This window comes from Ambystoma mexicanum, chromosome 1q (genome assembly GCF_040938575.1).
Source record: "Ambystoma mexicanum isolate Mex_15411 chromosome 1q, UKY_AmexF1_1, whole genome shotgun sequence".
Lineage (NCBI taxonomy): Eukaryota > Metazoa > Chordata > Amphibia > Caudata > Ambystomatidae > Ambystoma > Ambystoma mexicanum.
In genome coordinates, this window is record NC_090922.1 from 1,329,227,611 (window position 1) to 1,329,240,370 (window position 12,760).

Here is a 12,760-nt window from a genome sequence, read left to right on the forward strand (position 1 = left end):
GAATAGTTGGATGAAAAAAATGCTGATGCTTGAAGGTTGGGTGATTATAAAAAGTAGAGATTTCTGCAATCGGCATAAGAGTGTCTATATACTCAAACTGGTTATGTGAAGGTGAAGCATTAACACGATCTGAGAAAGTAACTTTCAAGTGATTTAGTTTTGCATATGACCAACGTAACCTATTTCTGCCTGGATTAAGTGTGATGCAGCCATTAAACACTTTGTGTGGACAAGTGGGAGAAGCAGCCCATTTGATATCCAAGATGTTATTCCTACTGATGCCTGCGATCATAACGGAGAAAGATGGAATTCTTTTAATTGCATGCGAGGAAATATAGGCATAGTCCAAGGTGGCTTGAGATGCTCCTCTGGACCAAGTGGGAGCAGGGGGTTTCATCTCCAGGGATGGTACCATTCAGAGGAATGCAGTCACGTGACTTCATTAGAGATGTCCATCGCGATGCACAGTGAGAGAAAGGTGTAGCCTTATTGGGTGTACATTTGATGTTGAAATCACCTACTATTAAAATGACACTAGACTGACCATCAAGCATGATTAGATCTAGCAATTGTTCATTGTAAGTAAAGAACTTGTGATCATCAATGGCAACTGAGTTCCAATATATATTAAGTAACACAGCTTGAGGACTCAACGGGCGTTGGATAATAGATGTTGTTAATTTAGTTAATTGAAGACCCGGTTAGGGGGAAGCCCAAGGTTCAAGACAAATATCAGTGCCTAATTTCACAGCCGTCAGCAGCTCAGCTGCGTTGCGGTCTTTAGCTTGTTTAAGGGCTGGAATCCAAGCTATTTGGTAATCTGGCCATATCGGTTGGCAGGTTATCCATGTCTCCTACAGTGCTATGATCTCGTATGTGGCTAACTTATCTAATCGCAAGAGGCTGGTATTTTGCTTGGTGCTCGTTAGTTGGTAGGACTTGCTTCCTTTTGATCGTGGTTAGGGAAAAAGAACCTTTGTTGATGGTTGTGGAGGTTATTGTTATGTTTCTCGTCTACTACGCCAGTAGCAAATTCTAGGTGCACATTGCCTGTTTTTAGAGTAGAATCACATTGCTTGTTTTTAGAGTAGAAAGCCATCCTGGAATCATCTTTCGTGTGCCATGAAGGTCGGCCACAATTTGTGAAGGTATCACAAGTTTAACCGCGTCATGCGTGGGGCTGTTTGTGTACCCAATTTTCATATCACCTGAGCGAATGTGTTTCAAATTCGGAATAGCTTGAAAGACGGTAAGTAATGTAGTACGGTTTGGGAATGGGTAGTTTCTCTGCCTGTCTAACATGGTTAGGAAACATCTATATAAACCAGTAAAATCATTCTGTTTGAGATTCATATTAGAGAACTTTGGTTGCCTTTCAAGCAAAGATGTTACATTAGGAGCCCAAGCCTGACTATTAAGCTTTGTATCCTCTTGAAGCAAAGGCTTCGAAGTTGGCTCAACCCCTTGGTTGAAACACGCTCTCTTCTGATCGAGTGTTAAAAAATGAGGAAACTCCTCTTCAATGTTATTTGAGATTACTGTTCTATTAGAGTTATTTGATTGCTGTCGATAGTGAAGTCTCTCAAGAACAGAGTCTTATTGAAGGAGCGATGAAATAGAGTAGGTAGAAAAGTTCATGATGTCTTCCTCAGCTTGATCAAGATCATTAAGCGGAGCAACATGTACAATTTCAGAATGCAGTATTACTCCTCTCGAAGCGGAGACTTGCTGATGGGAAGATAATAATTTGGCTTTAGGAGGAACCTGCTCAGGGGGTTGTGACGGAATTTGGGCATTTGTATAATCGTTACTCATGGTAGGTTAACTGTTTACTATGGGTGATCTCAACGGGGTTGTTAGGCCATTGATACATTTTCTTGCTCTGTGACTAACCGCCTTTTTGGCAATAGGTTGATTTTATTTATTTATTTTCAGATTGCGAGATGCAGTTGCGTTTCTTACTTCTCTTCTTATGTGGGATTGGGTGGAATAAATCAAACACGGGAGGATGGTCTACTTCTTCTAGAGCTTCTTGATCAGCTATGATTGGTTAAAGCTCTGTAGCGGTACAAGTGAACAGAATTGGATTTGTTACATGGATGCTGGGGAGAAATTTGAATGACTTCCTCACACTGCCCCTGCGATGGATCCTCCTCAACCTCGATCAGCAATATTGGTGTACAGACACTCTGAATCATGGGTGTTTGGATGGGGTCAATGTGCCTAGTCGTCCTTAGATGGGATGGACGACTAGGATCCAATCCATTTTGACTCACAACAGGGACTGCAGGGTATTCTGGTGATCAATTTTCTTATCCATAGCTTCATGTAATTTAATTAGACTAAGTAGTATAGGCACAATTGATCAGGGTGGCCAAACGAGGTTACCACACCCATGTATTCAATGAATCATAGAACATGACCACTCTGTTAATGTGAAGCAAAATAGATGTTAATTTACCAAAAGTGTTATTAAATACAGAGATTGAAACAAATCAATATTCAACAGGACATAAAGTAAAGCAACTGTACAAGTAGTTGATTAACTCAAAGGACATTGTTGTGAAAACATTTGGTGTGAGACAAAACATAGAAGTCCCATATGGTATTACGGGATCATACAATCAGATTAGAAAAAGCAAGTTGATCTAAACAACTAAAAATAGTGGCAGTGTTGGCATTTGAAAGGAAGCGCCCCCAATTTCAGCACGATCCTCCCCGCAATGAGAGACAATAAGGGACTCTCCCGTAGTGGGAATAAGACCAAGACAGAGTGCGGGTGAGCGTAAGTGGGAGTTTATCCAAAGAATAGGGCATGCAAAGAACTCTGCAACCTCCGAGAGCGCTCTGTCTGACAATAGCAAAGACAGGCGTATTTCTAATACAAAAAACGTCATCAGAACCTACACACTATAGGGGGCACAAGTTAATTGGGATTGGGTGGCGTCGACTAACTATAGGTGTTGCTGCAGCGTGGTTGGTCTTGGCGTGAGGACGTCACTGGTCAGCCTCGTGGGTTGGGTTGGGCCTGGCAGGCCAGCTTGAGGTCATCCGATCGGTGTTGGTATGCTGGGGCAGCCTGTGACAAAGATGAATACCTTTCCTGACTCGTTTGCCCTAGGCCATGCACACTGCAGTTATTCAAGAAACGACATCTAAGTTCATCAATAAATCGCTCAGCAGCTTATCTTATAAAATAAACGCAACACATGAGGAATACACCTCGGGAGAGGTCCGGTGGTTGTCGGTTGGGGTGAGATTTACCTGTGTCCTATTGACCGGTATTTTAGGTCGAGGGGCTGGGCTCTGGGGGCCTGAGCCGAATGATACATGTCTGTCAGCTGCGTTAGAAGTTATTATATAAATGGGTCTCTGTGTCTTGTCCCAGTGATGGGGGTCGTCTTTGCACGGGGTCATGATTCTTGGGGTGGTCTAGGGGGGGGTTGTGGAATTTACGAGAGGGTGCTGGTAGATCAGTGGATTCAAACGTGGGTTTATTACCGTGCTGTAAATAACACAGGTGGCGGGCTGTGGCCTTGGGTGCGGTACCGGGGCCTCTGACTCTCTGAAGCGGCTCCAGCTTGGTTGGGGGAGGTGAGGGAGCGCGGCACATGCCTTAGCTTCTTTATCTGGCAGGCTTGGTAGGGTGGGAGGGAGAATGGCCTTGCATATATTCACAAAGGTTTTTTCCTCGTGCGTTGCTAACTTTTGAATGCAGAACTTTTATAATGTTCTGCCTTATTTTGATGTTATTTAAACACACATATATATTTCAATTTCGTTACACATTTCTTTAATACAGTCGGTCCGAGTACCTTTTCATTACCTAACATTATATTTACTACATGGTGTGATTATTTTATGTACATTAGACGTTACACGAGGTAGTTCTAGGTTATGGCCTACAGAAATCGATGCTCGCTGCTTTAGGTGATTAAGAAAACATATATGAGTTCAGGTTTCTACATAAAATTGTAAGAACACTTATACAGATAAAGGCTATACATTTGGTCGACATCTTTCTCTGTGGTTATAGCAGCACTAGTCCAGACCTGGGGTGGTATCATGTAACGTTACATCTTTGTGGTTTATTCACAGTTTACAGGATCTGTTTAAACAGAGGTAGTTCGTTAATACCAATACTTGAATTATTTTCTACTTTCTTCAGATAGTGATGCTTCAGCTTTTTTCCCGTCACCCCGGCCTCGCGGACCGGGTCGTGCGGAGTGCAATATTACATTGTGAATGATAAAATGTTACAGTGTTAGCATCTCGGGTTAGCTCATACCCGACTTTCTCATGGGAACGCGCTCGCAGCGGATCTACCAGGGCTACTGCGGCGGCAGAGATGCATGAAAGGCCCTCCAAAGGTGGGGGCCTCGTTACAGTGTGCTGAACTCACGCCATGTTTGCTAGACAAGATGGCTTCTAGGCCTAACTGATTTTTGGTATATGCAGGGAACGGATACGTGTGGGCAATGTCGTCGGCGGGTGAGCCCTCCTCCACCTGGGCCCGGGTGGCATGAGGGGACGCCCACCGAGTCATGGTCCTCACCTGGGGAGAAGGCTGCAGGTGAGGAGGGCCTCGCGGCCAGTCCTCCCCTACACATTAAACACTGGTGGAAATATGTCAACACGGATGTGTTTCGGCCATTTAAAAGATGGTCTAGTAGGCATCCAAAAGTTGGATGGCCTCCATCAGGACAAACAAATGAGTTTGGTGGTGGAGCATTGAATGTGGGGTCCTGTCTTTCTCTGCCTAGACAGTAAACGTAGAAGAGTGGGTAAGGGCATGAGTAGTCGTTTGGGTCAGTAATTGAATAATCTGAAGCACTTAATGCTGCTTGTTTTCAATGAAGAAAACCACCCGGAGACGGGGTGGTGTTCTTACTGTGTACGACTTAATTCAACACGGTATAGTGGGAATCCATTTCGAACTTAGTGGTGCGTTCCGAAAAACAGCACTGATCAAACTTCGAGGCTTGAACTTCTTATTAAGGGTATTGCCGTAAAATAATAATCTCCATGGTTTTAGATAGTATATCCCATGTACATACATTGCCCCCTGTTGGTGTTAGATATCGACCGGGTGATAGAGGTGTGCTAAGGCCATCAAACACTTAAAAATCAATTAATATAATTCAGGTGAGATGCATAGTCCGTGGAGTGTGAAGGGTCTACGCATGCACTATGGTGAGGGTGTACATGCTTACTTTCTTGATTGAAAGTAAGAGAGTAATGAATCATATAGGGTCCAGGCCACAGTGGTGGTTTTATGTGGTTCTACATTTCTGGTATATTTTTGTGTGATCCGTTAGTTTCTCATGCTTTTGCAGGCTGCTTACCAGTAAGTGCTAATGGCCACAGTGCCGAGCAGGTGGATGTCGATATCGAGGATGCGTTTGCGGTCTAAGGCTCGCTATGAGTAAACCAAGTGCAAAAATGCTGTGGTGGGTCTATGAGGGTGAATGCTGCTCCTACGAGCCACTCCCGATGCTGGCTGCTGATAGCAGTGGAGCTGCGACATGCTCTTCTAAAACTGGGTGCGGTCGGTGTCTGCATCAATAGTTAATGTCATACACGGCCTAGACCTACATTAACATTGCAATCAAGGTGGGATCGAGATCTTAACTAATGTGCAGGAGATCCTGTGGTTTCCTGGTGCAGCCCGCACGTCTGGACTTTAGGGGGCCGTGTGTGATGAATGCGAAAAGCAATGCTCCCTATGCCTCGTACTGAAATGTTACGATGCGTCCGTTACCTAGGCAACGGGATACGAAAAGCTTGGCGGCCAGGTTGGAAAGGAATTTAAAGGTGCCGACAGCAATGTGATAGCATGGTTCACATGGAATATGGACCTAGGAATTAGAACATGAATGATCTGTGATCCATATTTACGCATACAAAACTAAAAGATTGCTGCACACTATATGTTGAGACACTTCTTAGAGTGTGAGTTTGATAATATTAGTATAGCCGGAAAATAGCTATAAACTGCTTTAGCTGCATATAGTATCACTGAAGTGTACATGAAATGATGATGTACCTGTGCTTGCTCTTAGGTTAGAGGAAAAGGGTAATGTATTACATAAGGTGTGTATTTTTGGCCGAGACTCTGCACTGTCCGAGTCTTATAAACATATGCAGAAAGGTATTGAATCTTTTCAGAGCCACCACCACAGACGAAATCCCCTACCATGGTTGAAATGTATCCCCCCACTCCTGGCGATGCGGATGAATCTGGATGCAGAAGTCTTGGATAGTTTTACTGAATTTTGTACTAGAGGTGCTTTCGATTCACAAGACACTTGGAGTTGTGTAACGGTACATATGAAGTGTTGTACAGAACTGACAGTGTTAGATGCTGACGTCTTGCCTGTGATTGGTGGATGTGTGTGGTACTATTTAACAGTATCCGATGCAGACAAGTGGCCAATTTCGATACAGTACACGTTGTCGTCCTGCATTATGGCGGCATGCATTTGGGTTACATGGCTTGTTCACATTTGTTCCATCAACTGAAGTGGTTGATGAATGCCGTGAAGAGGCTTTTTCCCACTGCCCAGGTGGTTTTCTTAGCCATACCACCAAGAAGAGTATGGCGCTATTCTAATGTATGTTGTTCCCAGTCAGAGGCTGGAAGGGGTCTCGCCAACAGAAGCATGGGTGATTTTCTTTTTACATTTTTATTTTTTTATTTTTGTCCGCTCGTTGGATGTTCTTCTGCAACAATGACCGCATTCATCCTCGAAATGCGATGTGTTTCCATGCAAATGGCATTTCTTTGTCAAGCATTGGTGATGCTCCTTTGTTTGCCCATCTACAGGAGACGTTGACAAGATTACTGTAAGAATGTGAGGAGGAGAAAAAAACAGAAAATAAAGGTGTTTCTCTAGAAGCATCTAAAACAAACAGTCGCTTTTCAGAGCCACCACTGAATGTCATCAATGACGTTTGTGATGCCATCTTTCATGTCACGGGTGTTGTCTTAGCAGTGCACAGTAGTGGCGGACGTTATGGTTACTTAGCTTACCATAACCAGCGAATTTCTGGGGTTTTCCGGTTTTACGTGTAACTGTAATATGGATAGGTTGGTATTACTACAGAGTAACTGCAATGTCCCTTCACAACATTTTTTGCGCATAATTTAATAGGTTTTTCTTAGGGCAACTTAACCATAACGTCCCTTTTAACAACATTCTTTCACTGATATATATCAATAAAGGACTTTGCTCCCTTCAATATGTTAAATGTCAATCCTGTTATACACAGAACTTTAACTCTGGTAAATTCTGAATTGTTCTGTGACTCGATCCATTTGGGAAACCTATTATAGTTGAAAATCCATTCTGAACGTCTGGCCCTATTTCTTGAAGGTTTGAAAATGTGTGCAAACATTTTTTGGAGGCTGTGCTTGATATTGGAGAAAATGTTTTCATAACACATGGAAGTTTTGTGAAGCCTGTGGATTCTTTGCATGTTTAGTTGTAACTGCTGTTTGTGTTTCCTCCCAGGCAACCTGTTCATTTTGTTGCCGGATTTCTGGATTTAACAACATCTGTTTGCCAAGGAACCTTGAAAAGGGAGAAGAAGCCGGTCTCCAGAATAGCATGGAAGAGTGCAAGAATTCCGCCAGTGGAAATCATGGTATGAAGAAGACTGCTTGTGTTGGACGTGGAGAAGGCAAAAATGTTAGAGTTGTAAGTAATCGGAAGTACAAACACAGAAATGCTAAATCGGAAAAGGACACAGAGAGTCGGTCACCTAGTCGGAATAGCATCGACAAGAACAGACAGAGTGATGCTTGTTCTGATATAACGGAAGAGGTGAAATCATGCAAAGACAACCTGTTAAATTGTATAACTGGACTAAAAGACCCTGCACCAAGCCCTCAATTACCAAATCGTCCTGTTAAAGCAAAAAAGTTGCCACATGCAGGGATTGTTGGAGACAATTTGAAACAAGCATGTGGTCAGGAGGTTACAGAAGTGCAGACATCCCAAAATGTTGAGAATGATTGTCGTGAGGCATGTCCTTGTATTGTCTTGGTTAACCCCACATCAGATATCGTCTCAGAAATTCACGATTCAAAACTGAGTGCAGATCCTGTTGTTGACTCGATCAGGATTGAGTGTGATCAAAAGGCAATCTTAAATGAATCCATTAATTTTGGTAAGTTTTGCATTATACTATTTATTTTGTACTGTGTGGCCAGGGCATTACTGTTATCTGCCCAGCTCATGGGCTCATTCTTATAAAGATCCCCCAGGATACAGAAAGGGCTTGCATTTGGTACTGTGTGGCCAGGGCATTACTGTTATCTGTCCAGCTCATTGGCTCATTCTTGTAAAGATCGCCCAGGATACAGTCAGGGCTTGCTTGGCCGTGAATACCAGAAAGTACCTAAATTCATCACTGTCTTTAGAACTCAAACTCTTCTCTGAGGTAATTATAAAACTTGGTCTGTCTTCTCTATACAATGAGAAGGGTGTGGAGCTGATAGTTCCCTCTTTCCTGGTGACTAGCACCCAGATGCCTTTTGGCCTTGGTTCCTGCGCTTAACAAATCATTTTACATTACAGAACATAAGTGTCACAACCATACTGATTGTGTAATTGCCACCATCAGGTGATTCGTATAACCTTGAGTGCCATTTGAGACCATTTTCCAAATGGATTTACTATCTTTATTGCTAGTTGCCTTATGTAGGGCCTCCCACCTTTTTTTATGGATTTTCAATTTTTCTTCCCTTCTAGCATGCTCTTATACTCCTTTCTGATTATTTTAATCTATTCATCGACCCCTTCCTCTTTAGATTTGAAAGCATTCACTAACTTTGCTTTCATCTTCCTACAGTCACCATCATACCAATTATCTTTAGCTCCCTGATGATTAGCAGCTATCTTTTTCTGGTTTTGCAAGAAAAGAAGCAATACTCGAGGAAATATTAGTATGTAGATTAATGATCTCACCTGGGTGATATGGATTTGATCCCATGATATTTTCCATATCATGGAGAACCTTTTAATAGACGATGATAAAAATCGAGGTCTTCCCTCTTCAAGCTTTTCCTATTGTTTGTGTCACACCAAGGCAAAGCGGATTACGTTTTTTCATTAGCTTTCTCTGTAATCTCTTATTTCAGGCAAAAAAGGTCTTTGATCGCTCTCTACTATTGGTGTCACAATGATTTAGCATGCTTTCAATTTTGTAAATCGATGAATACATAATCTATATGGCTAGTTTTACTTCTGCTTTGGTATGTAAAAGATGGAGGGAAATCTAGGATGAACCTTCCATTGCAGGCACAAACTCCTATTCTGAAAAATAAAAGCTCTGCTGTATGATGGGCAAACAAGACTTCCTTAGTAGCGGTACATTTTGATAAGGGACACCCCTGCCTATGGTCCAACCTAGCAGATGGTACCTTACTCCTACGTCACGTCCCCTTTCCTCCATACTTGTGGGACATTCCGTCCTTTGGGATGTGGCCAGAGCACTTTTGTTAAAAAGCATCAAAAATGGAATTGTTGTCCTTCTATTTTTACATGGGGCTACCGCAAGTGTCCGTAACCCCGCCCTCCTGAGCACTGCCACACATCGCTCTTCAGTCCTGTTCTATGCATGCTCGGGTCGGATGCACTAGCATCACCGGGAATTTTGTCTTTTTATTCCCTTTGTCCTTCCAGCTCCAGTTGCATGGTCATCTTGTCCTCGGTCTATACCACAGCGTCTGGGATTCATGTCTTGTTTTTCCTGCGTACGTCGTTTCGCGAGGGTGGATACTCTCTCGTTGCCTGGAGTGTCTAGGCCCGGAACACCATTGGGACTCATGCTTCTATTGCGACTCCCTTTCCATCCGTGCACTCCAGCGTCTTGGCACGTGGGAGGAGAGGTTTCAACGCGTTCCTCCATCGCATTTGCAGTTCTTTGTCGAAAAAAAGAAACGTCCGGTGAGTTCTTTCCTTTTTAGGGCACCCCGGCCATGGGCCTCCTTCCCGGGGTCTTGCAGGACTGGGAGGGGCTCAAGTAGCTCTTCTATCAGGGATATACCTGAGGTGTCCAGCAAGGGGCCTAATAGGTGCACCAGAGCTTCATCCAGGGGCCCCCGCAGCGGGCCTGCCAAAACCAGATCTTCTTCTGAGGTTCCCCGTTTGGGCCCAGTTCTTCTATGGCTCTGGGTATCGGGGGTTTCCCTGAGCTTTCATCTTCTAGATCTCCCTGCACCGAGTCTCGACTCGAGGCCCCTCTCGAGGGGGCTAAACGTACCGGGGTTCAGCCCAAGGTTCCCCTTCTTGGATCTAAATCGAACACCGGCAGAATTGAGGGACCCCCTTCAAAGGTCCTGGCTGTGGGGTACATCCCCCAGCCTTCCCATGCCCACAGCCCTGGTGATACCAGTTCTGTCAAGGGAGTATAGAAGGCGGTCACGCACCACAGGACTTCCAGTACCGGCTCTGTCGAGGTTCCTCCACTTGAGGCTAATTCTGAGGCAGTCCCTAAGGTGTCCAGTAAACACCCTAGATCTGCCAGTACCGGTTCTGCTGAGTTTCCTTGCTTCAAGGCTAAAATGGCACATAAGGCCCCTGACTCCCCTGACGTGTGTTGACAAAATGGCTGCCCAGCCTCTGCGAACCACAGCGGCCATTTTGACTACCTCTTTTACACCAACGTTCACTACGGCGGAGCATCCTTTGTCTGAGGATACGTTTTTTTTTTGTTGTAAATTTCAGACGCTGATGCATTCTGATCCCATGAAAGCGTACTTTAAGAATCTATTTAGGGGGAACGTGGCTAGGCAGCACACCATGCGGTGTGTTTCCCTTGAGCTCCGCTGCAAGGTGCCCAAACCATGCAATTTTATCATCCTTGTATGTAAATTCCTGCTTGAATTCACCCTCTGGGTGATTATGAAGAAATATCAACGGAGCGGCGAACCTTGGGGGCTGAAACGCTCCTTATGAAGCCCTTTATTCGAGTACGAACTCCGGTGGCAACAGAGAAGAAAATGGCAGCGCGCGCCATCCGAGGCAGTCACTGAGAGAGGGAGTTGCTGACTCTGCTGCTGCTGCGGCGCGGCGGGCAGCTTCCAACTGCCCCCGCCGAGACCCCCGTTGGACCGCAGCAACTTGGCTGGATTGGGGTAGCCCTCCGACAGAGACCCTAGGAGAGGATAGAGGAGGCAAAGCGGCCCCTCTGCTGAGGCGACCAGAAGCGAGATGCCGGGGCGGCTGTTAGGGAGAATTCTCTTACTAGGTTTGGGAAATTAGCCTTACGAGTCCCCCGGCAGCTTTGCTGGATTTTTGGGGTTTGTTTTTTTCTCCTGCTAAGAGTGAGACTCTTTTCCTCCCACTCTTAGGCATGATTTGAGGTATGTCTTTGACTTATTGTGTGCTTATGGCCTATGGAGTCTTTTACTCCATAGGGTATCATCTGTTTTAGTGTATTTGTTACACAGCACCCTCAGTGAAGTAACACAGGGGGTTCCACAGGATGTGTGGGTGGGGGAATTGGCATCCTGGACTGCGTTGCCTTAGCAACTCAAGTCGCACTCTGTTCTGATTGGCCCAGTGGTGAGCCGCCCGGCTCACACTCCGCATGTATGAGTGACAGCTAGGCTTTTGAATGGAGGTTTTTATGCATAAAAGCAGGGCTTTTGGGACTGGAACTTCAGAAGTTGCCACAGGACCTAAGAAATCCGAAGAGGGGAGAAGCTGAGCCACCTGCAACGACGACACCACCGGTGGAGCCGTGCTGCAACGACCTCACCACTTTCCCGACAACAAGAGAAGGTCTTCTGCTGAAAGACTCTTCTTCCTCTGAGCTGGTGGGATCAACCAGTCGCCATTTCGCCTTCCAGGACGTCTCTTGGGCGAATCGCCTGTGCCATAGCACCCTGGCGGCTGGATAGCCAAGCTTCACCACTGTGACCGCGAATAACAGGCTCAGGTTAGCCCCCAGACCTTCTAACTTTACCTTCTGAATCAACCAACCTCTTTTGAACATTTTTACAAAGACTTGAATGCATTTCTAAACTGTGTGATCTTGGGCACATTTCACCTTGCTCCATTTAAAGTGGGCATGGCCTATGAACTTTGGCTCTACAGTAGACTCTGCCTTCACTTACTTGTTTTGGTCTTAGAAAAGTGTTGGGAACTGTTTTATTTTCATGACCTGCCTTTTTCTCTCCCTTTAACTTAATTATTGGAGTGCCATCTAAGTTACGCGCTCGCCTCTGTTTTTACAAATAGTGGTGTTTTGACTTAGACTTGTCTAATAATACTTAAGGGAGGTGTGTATACTTTTCTGATTGTGTTTGAACTTGCTTTGATTTATAGTGCTAGTGTATTTCCTTAAGTGTGTGTTAAATAAATAATTATATACTTTTGATACCAAGCTCTGGTCAGTGTTTGCTTGCTCTACTGTGTTTTTAGCCCTATTGTGTATCCTCTGTATACAGCCCTACTCTTCTTGAGAGAAGTCTGACTGCTCAGCCACAGCTACCAGGTAAATCTGGGTGGTGCAGACTGCTACCAATTGGGTTTACTGCTTACTCCTGTAGTCTTAATCTTCTTGCAGTGTTCCCCAAGGGAACTGCACAGGATTCTGCCTAACAGCGTAGCTTCTATCTTGAATGTCATTTCGTCTCCAAAATTTCCCAAGATGGTCAATTGGAATAAGGAGTGTGCCAAGGCATTCACAGGGTTAAAACAAGCCCTCTGCAAATCTCCAGTCTTAAGAGCTCCTGATTACAACCAAT

At 44.6% G+C, this 12,760-nt stretch overlaps 1 protein-coding gene across 7 annotated transcripts in view; it reads left to right on the top strand.

The window, feature by feature from the left end:
• The window catches only part of TUT4 (terminal uridylyl transferase 4), a 2,154,442-nt gene that overhangs the window by 70,124 nt on the left and 2,071,558 nt on the right, over positions 1-12,760 (top strand). For 6 of the 7 annotated variants that reach the window (XR_011291019.1, XM_069642184.1, XM_069642186.1 and 3 more), the window contains exon 3: positions 7,515-8,172. Coding sequence is in view for 6 of the 7 variants with exons in the window: in XM_069642184.1 (XP_069498285.1) it covers positions 7,611-8,172 (562 nt within the window). In the remaining variant the exon portion in view is untranslated. The remainder of the gene's footprint in view (positions 1-7,514; positions 8,173-12,760) is intronic. The other variant, XM_069642187.1, reaches the window with a different exon arrangement.